The following is an 18,902-nucleotide window of genomic DNA, read 5'->3' as shown; positions in this document are numbered from 1 at the left end:
ATAGATATGCAGCAGACAAATTTTCTAAAATATGGACTTCTAAAATATGGTTGGAAATAAACTCTTCGATTAAATGCACTCAATTAACACAGATTGCAGCAAAGTAGATAGATGTAAATTGTCTCGTATAAATGGAGTTGTGTACAGTGATGGATACAAGGGGGGGAAGCGGAGAGGGCGATCGCCCCCCAGAACTCTCCAAATAAATTTCGTATATTGGAAAAAGTCGGTTTTAAATGAATTGAGAAAAAAAATTATCAGATTATTCGAGACTAAATAATGTTCACTCATACCACGTCGCGATTGCCCACACGTTGCAATTGGGTACGTTACGATTGCCCGCGTTACGATTGACTACGCGTTGCAATTGGCCACGTTGCGATTGCCCACGCGTTGCGATTGACCACGTCGCGATTACCTCTTCAAACAAATTTCGTATATTGGAAAAAATCGGTTTTAAATGAATTGAGAAAAAAAATTATCAGAGATTATTCGAGATTAAATAATGTTAACTCAATTCTTTTTAATAATAAAAAATATTAAAAATAACATTAACGACAATAATAACTAAATATTCACATTTCATCATACCGCCCCCCATCCCTCAAAACAACTCTCTGGATCCGTTACTGATTGTATAATTATTACACAACTTCCTTTATCCGTTCCATTAGAGCTTATTGAGAAGAGTATCTGTTAAATCATCCGTGCACGCTAAGTCATCAAAAGTTGTTTGTACTTTGTTTTATTCAAATTTTATTCAAATTTTTTCGCCACATGGTAAAAGTTTGCCGCGACAACGCCGGCAAAACTTTTCTTCTCCGTTGCATGCAACTCGGTGCCGCGATACTCAATAGAGAATTGCATTTCGACTTGCAGGTAACACCAGCGCCCAAGAAAGAGCCAGACTGAACTTAAACGGGAGCCGTCAGCTCTCGAAAAGCGCCACGGAGCTCCGGGACAGCGAGATCGCGAATAGCTCGCCGTCGAGGCGGGGCGATGGATCGGGCGAGTCCGGCATCGTCCATCATCGGCATCATCGGCACCACGGCACGGTGGCCCAACGCACCCACACTTTCTTCGCGACCCTGAAGAGTCGCTGGGCACGCAGCAGGAGCAAGGAGCGGAAGAAGTCCAAGGATGCCGGTAGCGTGCTGTCGCAGGACGCAAGCCAGAAGAATCTCGGCGTCGAGTCCGATTACGCCGCCGATTACTCTTCCGAGCACAGCAGAAGTTCCTCGGCCACTCAGAGCCCGGCCCGGCACTGCCTCAACCGCCCAGGTGAGCGATTGCACCTCTGACCGATATTCCACTGACTTATGCTAAATTTACCGGATCTAGAGTAAAAGAACAGATATTATCTTTAATTGAAGTAACTAATAAAAAAAAATGAAGAAAATTAGAAAAAGAAATACAAGAGATTAAAAAGCAATGTAAATGCTACTGCATGTGCGCCGATGACCTGGTTGTAAAGTTTTCTCTATATCTGATAGCCTCCATATCTACATATTGCATATCTACGACCTTGCGTGGTCTGATTTTCAAATAGAACGCAAACTTTGATTTATCTTTACATTCCTTCCTTTTTATATCATCCAGTTACATAAAACAAATGTAAAAGCCATTGCCTAAAAAATTGATAAAAATATCTCTCTTCAAAATATTATTAATAAAACGGTTAAAAAAATCTTTAATTAATTATTCATTAAGTAGGAAAAAGCAACCTGGAAATTAAGAAATACGTAAAGCACATAAAAAAATTAATTTAAAACCTTAAAATTTTAATATGTATAACGATAATATCTATTATTACACGCAAATGGCAATAAAATTTTCAAGAATTACGTTATATAATACCTACAACGTACAATCTATACATATACGGAAAACTTTATCGCGCAATGTTCTCGTGACATGATAATTGCGTACGCACAGAGTTCTGACATATCCGTATATGCAGCTATGTATCATGAATTGGATCACTGCTGTCATGCAATGAAGTATTAAGTAGCGTTGTTTGCATCGTTTGCAGCAACACTTTTCAGTCAATATTTAACAAAAAATAAATGCGTCGTCTCGAGTTGAGTATCGCCATTTAGTATCGCAAGAAGAATCGAGTCATTTTCATAAATGTTCATATCTATAAGGATTAAAGATAAGGATATAAGGATTAAAAAATATTGACTTTCTTCTTCCTATTAATTATTTAAATAATTGATATTTTTAATACTTAAATAATTTACATTTTTAGCACTTAAATAATTAATATTTTTTATCACAATTACATATTTAATTATTTAAATATAATATTATTTAATAATATTTAAATAATATTAATGTAATCAATGAAATTAAGAACTTTACTTGAATTTTGGAACTTTTTCTAGCAGAATTTTTTATTCCCTGAAGCGTTGTAGGTGTGGAGAAATAACAACAGTGGTTCGATTAAAATCAAATATTGTTTTAATTCAGCTAGTCAAATATCTAGAGCATTCTCAATGTTTCAAAAAATAAAATCCTGGTTATAAGGTAAAAAAATACGCGGCTTCTGGTCTCACCGGTTTATATTATATATTGCCTGCAAATTTCTGACGCTTTTTTTCGCTTTTTCATTTCTTTTGTTCTTGTGATATGAATTGGAATACACCAGTTTATCTGAAAAGTATAACTACTCTCGTGAAAAAATGGCTTTTTAAGTCCGTTTATCGAGTCTATGTCGCATCCGAGCGCGTTCTTATGCAATTGCCAGGTTTTTTTTACTCAAAGTTACTTTGTACGATAAAAGTTGAAGCGCACTGATCTATGGTGCAGATGATTATTAGAGGGTTAAAAGATTTAACCTTTGGAATTATGTCTAGGTCACGCGAATGCGATCTGGAGTCTCGAGTATCGTAGAATGAATATTTGTCGAATTCATGAATTTTGAATAACCGGTTACTCGGAAGTTGCTGCATTTTCAAGTAAATTAATTAAGTTTATTGGCAAGCCACTTGACTCGGCAATGATTCTTCTTGCGGAACATAGTTGTGTTGTGCAAATTAATATCCTGGCGGGAATATAAATTCACGGAATACGAATGCTGCACATTTAAATGCAACACACTTCAAAAGGCCATAAATTATCTGCGTAAAAATACATTATAGCGTTAAAGTATATTAAGAAAATACAGATTTTTAATATTCATGCGTATGCATGAATAATATTTGTTATTTCCTAATTAACTAAGATAACACGACCAATGATCAATTCTGCGTTTGTAATTTATACGTGTAAATAATTACTTATTCAAGTTGTACACAAGCGCTGATTATCACTATGCTACTATTGCGCTTTTGGTGATATACCTAACGTGGATTCATTTGAGAAAAGCATGCGGATGGGAATATCGAGCGTGCAATTTGTACCTAGCGCCAAAAGTCGACATGCGCGGCACGTTTAGACCTTATTATATCGATTGATCCGAAATGATCCAGCACGAATGCTGACGTGCCTCGTCATACTTAAACAGATTAACCCGAAAGACTCTTGTACCTGTTCTAGAATAGCAAGCGTACATGCCTGATGGTCCTTTAATATCTCTAAAATTGTAAAATCGTATTTGCAATAATTGCGCAATTACGTTCAATTGCACTTTTACTTCGGAAAATGTCTTCTTCAATAGTTTGATTTTTTTATTCGCCCGTAGTATGTACATAAAATTGTAAACTAATGAAATATAAAATCTCGCTTAAATTCACACATATTTGACGTGTCATTTTTCCTATAATATTGATTTTAACCATTTAAAAATTTAACATGGGCAATTTAAAAATATCTATTATTAGTTAAACGATGCTAATTATAGTTTATAGTATAATAAACTAATAAAAAACTCACCATCAACTCATATTATTTAATTCTCAGGTAATTTTAGAAGATATTCGATAAGACAAAATCAAGCTCTTTCGCGTCTATTTCCAATAATCACGTATGCAGCGTAAATCACATGGTATGAATATCATTACCGACGTGCCAACACCGATAGTGATCTCGGCACGTGCATCTCGGCACATTTTGAATGCGCAGAATCTCCGTTGGCACGCGGTAGCCGAGAAAAGACTGTGACTATGCAAGAGGACAGCGCCGGAAAATGCGGCGAGGGATTCTCCAAAGGATCCGTGAACTTTCAGAAGGAAGGGCAAACCGGCGAGGAACCTCGGGGATCCTTCAGCCAGGACGGCGATTTTCTACAAGACGAGATGACACGTAAGAGAGAACAGGCGTTGAGACAACATGCCTTCTTCCAACTTCGTTTGCACATACGAAGAGGCGCAAATCTCGTTGCGATGGATAGATGCGGTAAGAGGAAAGAAAAAGGCTTTCAACTTTTATTTTTTGTTTGGAGAAAAAAGATACAGTCGAACATCGATAACTCGAATTTCAAGGGAAGAGCTAATTTCTTCGAGTTTCGTTTTCGTACAGTTTTCGATTTATCGAAATTCGAGTAAAAGGGGTTAAAATATGAAAATATTATATAAATATTATAATATCGACTTACGGAAAGTACTACTTACATTTGAGTTACGGAGAGACTTTGTAGGAGAGTTTATAATTTTCCGATTATAACGACTTTTAAATGAAAAAATTCAGTATTTGACAGTGAATTATTTATTGCATATGTATAATAAATGTAATCGTAAAACAACTACCAGGCTGTTACTCATGGTTACACATAGCTACAACTTTGAATTATAGAAGCAGCGAAAATAGAAGTTCAACTTATAGAGATGAACTTCAACTTGTAGAGATCTGGCTATTTTAAATTTGAACTGCAGAGATAAAATAATACATTTAAGTATCTAACAAATAATCCGAGTTAAGATAGGTTTTATTTTGATTTATAGAGCTTTTCCGCAGTGAAGCGAAAGAGAGGGAACAAACAAAATTTTTTTATAGAGGCTTTCGAGTTGTAGAGGTTCGTGTTATCGAAGTTCAACTTGTATATCTATATTTACATTTCTTAAAAAATGAATCATGAAGGAAGCTACTCGTATCATAATTACTCAGCAAACACTATTGTATATACACATTATACTTTATATCATGAAAAAATATTTGAATATAAAATCGATAAATTCGTCTAAAACTTATGTACATAAATATGTTATCATTTTTATGCCAAATAAATAAAATATAGCTCGAGACATTCGTGCCTACTTGAAGATATAGAATCGTTATATTTATCGCATAGCCGTAAATTTGCGATATGTATGGCTTACGGTTTTGCGATTCACTTTATGATTTCAGGCGCCAGCGATCCTTATGTGAAAGTAAAATGCTCAGGGCGATTGCTGCACAAATCGCGAACCGTTCATCGCGATTTAAACCCAGTTTGGGACGAAAGCGTCACCTTGCCTATAGAAGATCCTTTTCAACCACTTACTATCAAGGTATACATATATTTAGTAGGTTTTCTATTATATCAAAATATTATAAGCTGCAGAAACGCTAAATATATGTTAATATTCAATAATTTATTTCAAAGACTGAAATTTTCATTAAAATTTTTTAATTTATTTTATCTAATCTGTAATAATTCGAATTGTTTAATAAAATTCAATTAGTTTGCAAAATAACTCGTATTAATTTTATTAAAATAGAAAAAGTATTTCAAAATTGTCTATATTCTATTACCAATAATCATTCTAATGATCACTAAAAAAATCTCTTATGTATTGACAGGTTTTTGATTACGATTGGGGCCTGCAGGATGACTTCATGGGGGCTGCTCTGCTGGACCTTACGCAACTCGATCTCGGGCATTCTCAAGATATAACATTAGAACTTAAAGATCCGGTCAGGCCAAAACAACATTTAGGCGAAATCTACCTGACAGCTACACTTTGGCCGAGAAATCAACAAGAAAAAGAGCAGGTACTTTATCTTTTTCAATCCGGTCGGATTAAAACATTTTTAATCTTTTCTTTCTGATTGTTTTATTCTTTTTTTTATTTACTTATTATCTAAAAAATAAAAATTGATTAGCTAATCAACTATGTATATATGTATATACGTAATAAAACATACAAAAAAGTGCTCATCTAATACTACAAATATTTATGGAGATTCGCGTTCAGCTTTGCTTTCAACTATTAAATTGATAAGTAAATGCTTGAATTCACAAAGTAGCATTAACGAGGATCAATATGCTACTCTTAAAACGGAACTGACAATTCTATCATCTAAATGAAAACATCTTGCCCGCAGACTAGAAGAAATTGTGTAACATTAACGCAACTTCTTCTTCGCGTGTCATACGCTTGTCAGCGCACCATACGCGCTAACGCCATACGATCTCTTCTGCATATATCCGTAGATATATGGGACCTACGCAGTTTTAACGCCAGTTTTGAACGGCGTTTTTAAAAGAGATTTTTTTTTCTGGGCAAAGTTACACTCTCAGTGGTTTTTCCCTTTGCCTTTCGAGAGGTGGCGATCGCTTTTAAATCGATTTAGAGTTATATACTGTTTTGAGTGGGTTTGAATCTGGGTCCTTTAGCACAAAAAGCCGATGCGCAGCTCTCGTGCCACGATCGCCACAAATACCTATACAATACCAAGAAATATTTGAAAATACAAAAGATGAAGTATCAACAAAAGCTCCGTAAATCTCCGTAAAGGGTTAAGCAGAGGGTGATAAACTAACAATAAGTAATCGCGACGCGTCGATCGTTCTCGGTCTTGGTAAAGGAGATGGATGTGCCCGTGCGTATATTTATAGCGTGTATGTATGAAGAATGGGAAACTGGGTTGTGAGGGAAGTAACGCGCCCGCGTCCGTATTACGGTATCGACTTGTCGTTGAAAGTGGAGTGCAAGGCCTGGCCCTTATCGCGCGCTAGCTCCACTTATGTATTAACTATTATTAAACGCCATTCCGCGAGGAATAAGTGAGGAACTCTCGGGTATTACGCGTTAAATCTAATTTATTTACGAATTAATGGCAATTTACGTAATGGCCTGATCTTCTCCGAATAACATCACGCTTATGCCTGCAGATGCGTTGCACTTAGATCGTCTGAACATTGCAATTGCAGAAGCTGCAGCTCCGGTTCTACCATTAATCCTAATGACAATGATACTTTTGATAAATACTTGGAATATTTCTTAAGATATGATTATTACGTGCAACTTAATCTGAATTTGCTTCAAATTATTGTTCATCTAACTCAAAAATAATAGATAGATAAAGTAATAGATAAATAAAGATAGAAAGTAGTTTAATCTTTAAAAAACTTTGAACTCCTCAAGTCTTTCTCCATTAAAACTTAATTCTGTACCGGCTAAAATACAATATATTTATTTTCCTTTGGAAAATTTCTCTGGAAAAATTAATAATAATGAAAAGTAAAATAAAATTGTGCGTAGAAAAATCAAATACAATCGAATGAATGATTTTGATAATTCGCGACACAAATGATGATTTCTCTCTATACTTTCATTAAGGAAATATCGATTGCGCGGCTAAGAACTGTCAGATGCAATATGGTTTGCTGCGTATCGGACACTCTATGTATCTATAAAGTTGGCTGATAAGCAGTATATAATGTGCCGTCTATACATTACGTGTGATATGTTCCCATATATCATACCGAACATATTAATAGCCCATCGTAATCCGATGCTATAATCCGAAGCAATCATTTTTTTTTAGATAAGATCTCTCAGACGGTAGTAACGATTCGGAACGTTAATATTAAAAAATGACTTTATTAAATGCAACTGCGCTTTAGAAATTTTATTTAGGAGAGTTAATTATGAAGAGACATTTCATATGAAATAAAGATATATAAAGATATATTTAATACAAAAGAGAAATACATAAATATATTTAATATGAAATAAAATTAACGAAAAGACATCTCCTGAAAATAATAAATTTAATATTATAGTACATTTAATATTACAGTACAAATGTATTTCTTAAAATCCATTAAATGAATTTTGAGATTGATTTTCTCGAGTAGAATCATTTTTAAAATAGAAGGAAGATATAGCGAGACATTTCCATGCAATTAGATGAGCAATTTTTCTCCCTCTTTATTGGATAAATTTGTCATTGTATCTCTCTCGCTTTCTCTCACGAGTTGAGAAACACCCGCGTCAGAATATCGCGGTTACGGCATCGTGTACACACAATGTCTCAATGTTTGTCGACATAACATCGCTCTCTTGGTGCGAAGAATGGAGTGGGAAAAGCCCAACTGGCCGGCACGCTTCAGCAGGTTGCCGACGAAGAACGACTTAGTAGTCGGACGATCTTTGCCATCTTACTTTGCGGGGCACAAGTGCTTCGCGCTTATCAGTGCTGTGCCAATTTGATACCCGACACGGAAATGTATTCCATTGTGCGTTGGTAACGAGCTCGCCAGTGTTTCTGATAAGAGACTTCCGATGGCCGTGTATACGCGTAACCAAATTTATATTTCTCCGCCTGTACTTTTCGCCGGCGTGACTCACCGGCGGTGCTAATCGGGCGATATCGAGCACGAGCGATCATCGTGAGGAAGTGCTTATATTTGTACTTTACGATTTTTGTAAACAAGACACACAAGTGAATCAGCGTGTAAATCTATGCTCACGGACACTTTTTCTCTCGCGTTTTTTTTTTCCTTTTCTTGCGCGTGTCAGTTGCTGACATATAGTGTTGCCGCGTCGAGTGTAAAAGCGTGAGCTTCACAGCGCGGGAGGTTCTTCAGATTATCCATCTCGAGTGCTTGCTGTAGAGATTACTTTCTTCGCGAGAGCTTGTCATAAGAAGTGTGTACATTATACAGTGACATAAAATCGAGTATAATTGACATTTTGGATTGAGAAAATATTAATTTAGAAAAACATTATAGAGCTTCTCAACGCGCATATGGTACGAAAGATGCGGAGTCATCGCGCACGTCAACGGCAACTTGTACATTTCCGCTGGATTATGAAATCCCGTGACTGACACTTTTTATCATGCAAAGCATCATGAAAAGCTAATGCTTCACGTTCCTATTAAGAATGTCATACCGAGTTACGTTATCCGCGAAATGAAAGACAAAGAACAGAGACCCGGTTTTGTCTGTTTGGACGTGAGCCCATGAAAGATGCAAGCCGATCGAACGGGAGATGTGAACGAATTCGCAGTCATTTTGCGAGCGAGGAGAACTACGGAATTTGCGACAAGAGCCCGGACGAAAATAACACGTTACACAAACGCTGTTCAACAAATCGCAATTCATACGTCGTATTTGCAAAAGCTGCGAAACGTTCAAAGCACACTTTTCATTCGTAAGGGTAATTCGCGCAGGGGGGAGACCGGGGGAGGTACCGAATGTACCGAATTTGAAATCGATGGTACATTCAATCCGAGCCCAGCCCGTCCGAAGTCGATGCCACGTCGAGAGAGATAGCGATCGATAAAAATATATGCAAAATTGATACCATGCAGAGAGAGGATCCGATCGAAGCGGCAACCGTCGCTTCGTCCAAAATGGAACCGCCGCCGTCCGAAATAGATCTCTCATCTAAACTAAATGTGGCAAGTGAACTTAACACTATACCCAAGATCGAAGTTACGTCGGAAATTAATGTCACGTCCAAGAACGACGTCGCCGCCGAGACAATGGCCACGGGGAAGAACCCCGCCGACGAGGCGTGTGAAGTCGACGCGAATATGATGTCTAATAAAATAGATGTGGTGTCTACCGATAAATCATCCGAAGGCACCAACGTGCCTTCCACAGGATTATGCCGGCAGCTCGACGCGGATCAACGCGAGAGACGTCATTCCATCGCGGAATTGGATCGATCCGTATCAAAACATAAATTCGAGAGGGATTTCGCCGAGGCGGAGAGCAACGCTGCCGCCGTAAGCAGCGTCGCTCTCAGCGTCTCGGCGTCGGACGACAATTTTTGCGAGAATATTCGGCGCGAGGAGACCTCGAGAGAATCGAGCCCCGTCGTGGGCGAAAAATCGAGGATTCAGCACGCGTTCGCAGTTGAAGAGCCCCCGAAGGTGAAACGAGCCGAGGAACTATTTGTCGAGACGACAACTTCCGAAATTACGGAGGAAGGATCGAGTGCTGTCGAAAGCGAGAAATCGAGGCTTGAGGGAGCGATGATAGGAGTTTGGAAGGCACGAGTGACCGAAGGACCAACCACGACCGAGGGCCTGTCCGGAATCAAGAAACGGAAGGCAAAGGGTTCATTAAGAAGCTCCCTGGGGCGGAAGGTGGATTTGATAGAGAGGATATTGGAGGATCAGGTGGAGCGTATCTGGGAGGAGAACGTGGAGAAGCATACGTGGCTGCAGCCGATCGAGACGTGGATCGCCGATCATCGCAGACCGTCTTCCAGCTACACGTTAACGCATTGTCAACCCGATGATGAGGCATCCGAGAACTTCGAGGCGAATATCAATCGGGAAGTTATGCCGGAACCTACATACGATTTCAAGTTTACACCGGCCAGGGAAGAGAACGAGGAGCCGAAGATCGAGAGCAGACTGGAGGATCGACGAGCCGCGAAGATCGACGAGCCGAGAGCCGAGAGCAAGATGACCGAACATTGGCGAAAATTACGAAATCGAGCTTCCGCAAAATCGGATCGGTCTGACCAAGCGAATTTAATTACACAGCTGAACAAGCAAGAAATTGTTCTCCCACACGTGGGGAATGTGGAGGAAAATCCAAACGTTTTAAACGATCCCGGCGTTTTGGAAGTGAAGGAGATCAAACGCCACGACCTTCTGGACAGATTAAAGGGCAACGTTAAGGGGAAGATAGAAGATATTCATAGGGTAGAGCCACTAAAGGAATTTTTTTACGGCGATATACATTAAAGACATTAAACGCAAGAATAATTTAAATTTAATAAAAAACAAAATTTTTAAAGAAGTGATTTATAGAAAATTATTTTTCACGAATTGTTTCTTGAGCTTTACCAATAAAAAGAAATCAAACAATCGTCACATTTAACACTATGTAGTCGCATTAAAAACTATTGTTTTCAATTACAATAATTATGCTATATTATAGTACAAAAATTCAACATTAGTTTCCCTCCAGCGATAATTTTACTAAGTGCCCCATTTTTCCACGTTGTAGTATTTTCAGAGAACCAATCGATTGGCGGACGTGAATAGACGATTGAAATCACAAATATGGAGTTCGGTGGTGACAATTGTGCTCGTCGAGGCGAAGAGTTTGTTGCCGATGGACATAGATGGTTTGTCGGATCCTTACGTGAAGTTCCGGTACATAAAACTTTTAATACTATATAGAATAGATTACTTGATCATTCTTATTACTTTCTGTTATCAACGAATTTTGCAACTTTTTTGTTTAGATATCACTTTAAAATTTGCTTCCAAAAAATCTCAATTGTTGTTAGTTTCAAATTGTTTTTCTACTAATTGCTTGTTATAAAAATTCTTAAACAATTTTTTAAATTCAAGTAATCAGTTTGATCAAGTTATAATATCTCATCCGATACATTTCATTCCTTTTTATTCGATTTAATAATGTTTACTTTTATTGGCATTAGTAAATTCTTTTTAAAAGCGTGTTTCGATATAAATATTTTAATATAAACGTTTCTCTCGAAACGATTTAATAATTTCTTTATCGATTTATCATTTCATCCTATGTGGCATTTATAAATATTTATAATGTCGATATAAATGTAAATATAAATTTATATCGGCGATATTATAATTTATTAATGCTGCAGTATTGAATTTGCTCGTTTTACTTACGTAGAATGAAAATCATTCCATTCTTAATGTCACAATTTTATGACGATGCAAAATTAAATGGAATGAAATCTCCGAGATATTAGCAATTCGAGCTGCTGCAGTAACTTAAATTGTGTGGAAGTTTCACTATAAAAACTAGAGTCCCGCATCCTAATTTGCAGGCTCGGCACGGAGAAATACAAATCGAAAGTCGTTAACAAAACATTGAATCCAATTTGGTTGGAGCAGTTCGACCTCCATCTCTACGAAGACCCGTATCTAGGACAAGAGTTGGAGGTGACGGTTTGGGACAGAGATAGGAGTCATCAGGACGATCTAATGGGCAAGACGGTGATCAATCTGGCGACCCTCGAGCGAGAGACCACGCATCGGCTATGGCGCGAACTCGAGGACGGCTCGGGCAGTATCTTTTTACTTTTGACGATAAGCGGCACCACGGCCAGCGAGACAATCAGCGATTTGGCCGCGCACGAGGAAACACCGGTGGAACACGCGCAAACGGTCCAACGGTATTCCGTCATGAACACCCTGCAGAGGATACGTGACGTAGGCCACTTGACAGTGAAGGTGAATTAGAAACGATTAGCATTAATCGTTAACGTGCCAATGTTGAGAGTGTTAACTTTTTTAGAACGTCACGATGGCACTCAAGTTAGAAGAGTAATAATTAATGTACAGGAAATGTACAGCTCCTGAAATAGGTCGCCAAATTTTGGACTATTCCGCTCACGTCGAGGAGGAAAGTCTTAATATATTTATGAATCTGAAACTCTCGTCTTTATCGAATTACGAATTCGTTTGTCTGTGGTCAGAATTTTGTCCGACGAGTGAAATATGCTGACAAAATTTGACGATTTAATTCATGGATATGCTGCATAATAATGATAATGAAAGTAGATTCATGTACATAGCAAAATATTAATTTTTGCCATGTAAATTATATATAATATATTGACATGCAGTCGTTATGTAAGAGTTGCAGCAAAAAGGAAAATCTTCTATTCAATATTATGACACGTTTATTTCGGAATGACTCTTTAATACTATGAATTAGTAAAGCATATTCGATCGCTGAATAAGGAGTGTGCTTTTTTTGAGCTGGCTGATAATAGATTTTACATTAGGCGTTAATTATCTAAAAGATCTTCTTAAAAAAGAATTTATTAATCAGTTTTTTAATCAGTTCTTCGATAAACAGATATATGATTTGAACTGTGCTAAAGCTGTGTTACTGAAAATAATTCCTACTCGTACAATTAAATTTATATCTCTAAAATCTATTTATTTTGTACGATTTCTAGCACCAAGTTCATGTTTTTATTAAAAATATGAAATCGGTGATAAATCTATTTTTATTAATGTTAAAAATTATTTCTGAATTAAATAATCTTATAAAGTAATTTTTTTACAATTTTTCTAAAAATATATTTGTATCTTTTTTTAATTACAATTTAATAGAAATATTTGTGACCATTTTTTTCTTATAAGACTTTTACATTAATGAAGTAAAATAAAACAAACAAATTTTATTATGATCCATTTTTTAATTAATTCGTCTTTTTACAGGTATACCGTGCACAAGGTCTCGCAGCTGCTGATCTCGGTGGTAAAAGCGACCCCTTCTGCGTTCTGGAGCTCGTAAATTCTAGATTACAAACGCAAACGGAATATAAAACCCTCGCGCCAAATTGGCAGAAAATTTTCACCTTGTAAGTTATGTCTTAATCGGAATATTAATTATTTTTAATGCAATTATCGGCACGCATTATTATATATATAGTAAATAAAATCCGACATGATTAAACGCGAGAATATGATCAAATAACCGTGCTATTCAAGCATAATCGAGAATAAATTTTGTTGTTTCAACAGCAACGTAAAGGATATAAATTCCGTCCTGGAGGTGACGGTATACGACGAGGATCGAGATCACAAGGTGGAGTTTCTCGGGAAGGTAGCGATACCATTACTAAAAGTTCGTAACGGCGAGAAACGGTGGTACGCGTTGAAGGACAAGAAATTGAGGGGCCGAGCGAAGGGCAACTGTCCACAGATCCTCTTGGAGATGACCGTCATATGGAACATATTCAGGGCGTGCATTCGAACGCTTAATCCGAAGGAAAAAAAGTACATGGAGCCGGAAGTGAAATTCAAGAGACAAGTCTTTCTGCGAAACGTTCTTAGGCTCAAAGCGATTATCGTAATATTCATTGACATAGGGAAATACATACAGTGAGTGGGACTTTAACTTTTATTCGAATTACTGAAGATCTAAACTTTTATCTCTTCGGTCATGTGTGATTATATGATATGTAAAACCCCCCCATAATTATATGGAACGTATCTAACGTTTTGTTAGTAAAATTACAATACAGCCCAAAAAACAAGGTGACATCTTAATAACGTGTAAAAATGTCTTGATAACGTCTCTAACGTCAATAAGACGTTATTGAAATGTCATTTGACGTCATCTTGTTACTTGGGACGTCACGCGTCATCTTAAAAAAAATATATTTTTTTTCCGTTCTAAATCAAGAATTTAAAATAAAAATTAATAAAATTAATTAAACTTTTTTTTATTTAGATGACAATATAGCAAAAGTATCCTACTGAAAAAAATTTAATTTAAAAAGTTTTGTATTTCAAAAATTTATACTTCTGACTAGAAGTATAAATTTCTTTGGATTAAACCGAAAATAGATTCTTCGCTGCTGCTGTTTATGATACTATTTTTCGCTTTATCCTACGGTTAGGAGCTGCTGGGAATGGGAAAGCAAGATGAGAAGCGTCTTCGCTCTGGTCATTTTTATTCTTGGATGTTACTACTTCGAGCCGTATATGATACCGGGCGTGGCGTTATTGATTCTTCTAAAGTACTATCTGGTACGTGACTTTAATTGTTATTGATTTTATTGAAGTTTTAATCCGGCACTCTTTCGCGTGTCCACATTTCAAATTGATATGATTATCGCGGCATTATGTGAAAAATTAAACATTATTATTGGCCTTTAAAGCCAATATCGAGTGCACTTTTGTTACATATGCGACGCATTTTTCAAGCTGCAAAATCTAAAGCCCTCAGTGCCTTGGATTTCTTGCTCAACGGATTAAAACTTGATTTACTGCTAGCATGTCGTTCTGGATCGTTCCAATTATTAATTGCTATGCTATTAATCGCTTACTACTATTTAATTCAAATCTACTTTTGATTTTACAGTCTTTATTCTTCGCTCTCTATTGCCTCTCGTGTTGATCCATAAATATCTAATAAAAACATTAAATGTTATCGCCTTAATGAATGAAATACCCTTCTCAAATATCTACATGCTATCTAATGATTTCATTTCAGGACCTCGCATATGTAAAATGTCCCATATTTGCGATGTAATTTCATAAAAGAATTTTTTCTCGTGTAATAATAACATTTTTATTTTTTCTCTTATAATAAAAATATGAATCATTGAAACACCAAATAAATTGTGCACGTCCACGATGCTTAATCTTACTGTATTTTATATTTAATGCATTTGAGTTTGAAAAAATATATAAACATGTTTATATATTTTTAATACATTTTTGAAAAAATACATTCCTTTTCATATATTGCACAAAAAAATGTATTTGAAAATAAACAGTTATAAAAATAAGAAAAACAAACTTTTAGAATTTTAAAAGTACTAAAAGCAAAATTTGCAAGGTTAACTTAAGTGAAAATGGATCAATATGTATTGTGGGTGTGTTTGATACAGTAAGATTAATAATCAACTATTCCAAATCACTCTTTGATATCTAAATAAAACAGAATGTGGTACTTTTGTATATATTTATAATTTTTGTATATATTCTTGTGTACTATACTTTGTACTATACTAATGTACTATGCCTATTCTGACATGGCCCATCCTGCATAAGTGCAAGTTACCTCCGCTTTGTTTCTTTACTGGCAATGCTGCATGTCGAATTTCTTTGCTACCTGTCAGCTTAGCGGCGAGAGGAGCGGGTTCAATCATTGGATTTGCGGGCAGGTCGCAGTGGTGACGGGCGCACCTTTGATTTACGCAACTTCGCAGTTTCAAGATCACGCCGATATTGGGTCCGACGATTGTCCGACGCCGGGGGACGACGACGATGACGAGGATGACAAAGATAAAGTGAGCGTCATTACATCTTCAAAAAGTATATAGTGCTTAGTTTAATCGCATCACAAATTATGGGATTCTTCGTTAAAAAAAAAATTAAATAAAATATATATATAAAATATCCATACATATTTTATACTATAATTATTTACTGCTGCAGAAGCTTTTTGCGTTTCGATTCGTTAATAGCTAAAGAGATGCAAGTAACACTCTTGCTGGATTTATAAAAGCTCTAATAACGATAAATATACGGCAAATTCTCATTTATCATATATTCTTATACCATACACTGTACGTGCTCCATTCAATAAATTTAGCGCTATAACCTTCGATCTATGCAAATTAATTAACGTGGATTAGTTTCCCTTGTGTTAGAATAATAAGCCAAAGTGTTCAGTATTAAACGCCGCCATTGGATGCTCTATGCATCTCGTTACGCTCTATGAATCACAACAGCGCGGCTCCCGGATAAAGATGTTATCATTACTGGCAACAGCGTAGTTACGTTATACAAATTTAACGATATATTCGCATTGCATTAGGTAAAATACAAGAATATTCAGATATTATATATGATATTCACAAGCAATGCAGAAAGTTAACTAATTCATTTTGTAAACCAACATTTTGGTAACCATTCAAAAGTCATATTAATTTTTCTCCGATCGATCTTCATTATATTGAAAATTTTTTTATATTTTTATTCTCTTTTTTTTATTTTGCATTCTATACTGATTTTTAATGGGTTTAATTTTATTTTTACAATCGTTGGGTCTTGTTTTCTAATACTAATTTTTGTAATTTTTAAACATCTGAGCAACTAAAAATAAGAAAATTAAGAAACATCTAAGTGATAGTTTAGAAATTATTTTAGCATATTTTTTGGATGTTTCAACAATCTGATAAAACATTCAGCATAGTTCATTTATTAATACGTAACGATTTTTCAGGAGGAGAAGAAAAGTCTGAAGGAGCGTTTACAGGCGATCCAAGAGGTGACGCAAACAGTTCAGAACTCAATCGGCTACATAGCGAGTCTTTGCGAGAGAGTGAAGAACCTCTTCAACTTCACGATCCCCTATTTAAGCTACCTGGCGATACTTCTGACGATCGCCGGGGCGATCGTGCTCTATTTTATTCCTGTCCGGTATTTAATCCTCGTCTGGGGAGTCAATAAGTTCTCTAGGAAAATCCTCAGGCCTCACTCCGTGCCCAACAACGAGCTCCTCGATCTTATATCCAGAGTGCCTGACGACGAAGAGTTACTTAATTATAGGTGAGCAATTAACGATAACATATCGCATTAGCGCGCGTATCATCGCCTGTTGAGATTAATCGGCTTTTTTCGCTTATAGATATAAAACGTCTGTGAAAATGTTTCGGGAAACTCGAGTGTAATAATACGGTTTGACTCGGTTTTGACTTTATGATTATTGTTAAATATATCATAAATTTAAACTGAACCGTATGATTTTATATTTTAATATCTTTACTAAATCTCTTTGAGAAGCAGAAAGGAAAGAATAAGACGCAAATCATCGATCTCCGTATTTATATTTTACTGTAATTAGGAAAGCGAATTTTATAAACATTACAGAATATAAAATAAATGAATAAAGTTCCTCAATATAATTTTTTGAAAAATATTAATATAATACAGTAGTAAATTCAGTATAAAGAATCGCAAAGAAAGATCGTTGTATTTTTATATGAACAAATTGTACGTTAAAAATACAAATTACAAATGTAAATATGCAATCAGGTATGCAATATTTATATATCTAAACATTAAATTAATTGAATCTGCAGTAAATTTTATCCTAAACATTCTGAATGATTGCAGATCCCGAAAGAGCCAAGCAATTTTTATATAATGCTACTTCTTAAGAAAGAGGAAAGAATGTAAACATATATTTAGAATATAATGAATATACTAGTATAGAGCGATTTTTCTTAATGTTTGTGAAATTTCATATCACCTTTGCGTCGTTTTACGCTTTCAAATTTGCGAGTATGAAGGGATCCTTTAATCCGTATACTTTTACAGAGAACTAAAACCCGTGCCGACGGCGGATTGCGAGAGAGGCGGTAGCTCGGGCAGTCCCGGTTCGAACGTGACGAGAAGAGAGCAGAGAAAGAGGCACAAGGCGGCGTAGCAGAATTTCCCGCGGCCGGATGTCGCGGGTCCAAGGTCGTCCAGTATCCTTAAATCGGTCCTGCTGCGCCGGAAATTGCGACAGCGAAAGGGATCAGCGGAAAATACGGATGTGATCGACATAGACTGAATATTAGTTTATTTTGTACCCTCCCTCGGTCGTGAGAGTCGTCTCGAATCTAACGGTCAGTCGTTAGTGAAGGTATCGCACATGGTGTGCCTGATGCCTCGAAGGAGAGAAAGACAGAGAGAGAGAGAGAGAGAGAGAGAGAGAGAGAGAAGTGAAAATGTAGCAATTATGAAAAATATTAACGCCGAAAAAGAATAATTGAATAACAAGATTGAATTTATTTTGAGCGTATGTGATACATTTGTTACGTAATAATGAGAACAAGAGGGATTTTATCGCGTAGGATGAAGTATTATGCACTGCGGTATAAACAAACGATTGATGATCATGTGATATGTCTTGACGCATCACATTGAAAGAGAGTATAAAAAACAATAAAAGTATAAAAAGGCACAATTATATGGTGGAATATATATATCATGAAATATTATACGATTATACGGAATATAAATCGCGTTATAGAATTATGGGTATATAATGTCAATACATTAAAAATGTATATAACACATATTGTATATTAAAATGACGAATTGCCATTGCCATTACAATTAATTATACAATGAATTATATGATCATGTCGTTTTTTTTCCGCAGTAGCTCGGAGATTTTATTGCTATACTTATTTTTTTAAAAGAAATGTGATCATTAACAGTTTTTTTTAAATTTATAGTTTTCATCCATTGAATAAATCGAAAGTAAATTTAGA

At 36.0% G+C, this 18,902-nt stretch overlaps 1 protein-coding gene across 10 annotated transcripts in view; it reads left to right on the top strand.

The window, feature by feature from the left end:
* Window positions 1-18,902, top strand: part of LOC105457142 (multiple C2 and transmembrane domain-containing protein 1) — a 27,063-nt gene extending 8,161 nt beyond the window's left edge. For 2 of the 10 annotated variants that reach the window (XM_011701641.1, XM_011701640.1), the window contains exons 3-14: window positions 880-1,281; window positions 4,066-4,338; window positions 5,287-5,429; window positions 5,722-5,913; window positions 11,123-11,271; window positions 11,934-12,339; window positions 13,339-13,481; window positions 13,645-14,004; window positions 14,526-14,655; window positions 15,753-15,923; window positions 16,862-17,187; window positions 17,959-18,902. In XM_011701641.1, coding sequence (XP_011699943.1) covers window positions 880-1,281; window positions 4,066-4,338; window positions 5,287-5,429; window positions 5,722-5,913; window positions 11,123-11,271; window positions 11,934-12,339; window positions 13,339-13,481; window positions 13,645-14,004; window positions 14,526-14,655; window positions 15,753-15,923; window positions 16,862-17,187; window positions 17,959-18,067 — 2,804 coding nt within the window. In that variant the 3' untranslated portion in view covers window positions 18,068-18,902. Of the gene's footprint in view, window positions 1-879; window positions 1,282-4,065; window positions 4,339-5,286; window positions 5,430-5,721; window positions 5,914-7,922; window positions 10,816-11,122; window positions 11,272-11,933; window positions 12,340-13,338; window positions 13,482-13,644; window positions 14,005-14,525; window positions 15,339-15,752; window positions 15,924-16,861; window positions 17,188-17,266; window positions 17,473-17,958 lie in introns of those variants that run through there. The other 8 variants (XM_011701642.1, XM_011701643.1, XM_011701638.1 and 5 more) reach the window with 8 other exon arrangements.

The sequence above is a fragment of the Wasmannia auropunctata genome, unplaced genomic scaffold (genome assembly GCF_000956235.1).
Source record: "Wasmannia auropunctata unplaced genomic scaffold, wasmannia.A_1.0 LD335365.1, whole genome shotgun sequence".
NCBI lineage: Eukaryota > Metazoa > Arthropoda > Insecta > Hymenoptera > Formicidae > Wasmannia > Wasmannia auropunctata.
Note: the sequence above shows the minus strand (reverse complement) of the source record. Positions and strands in the feature narration are given on the sequence as shown.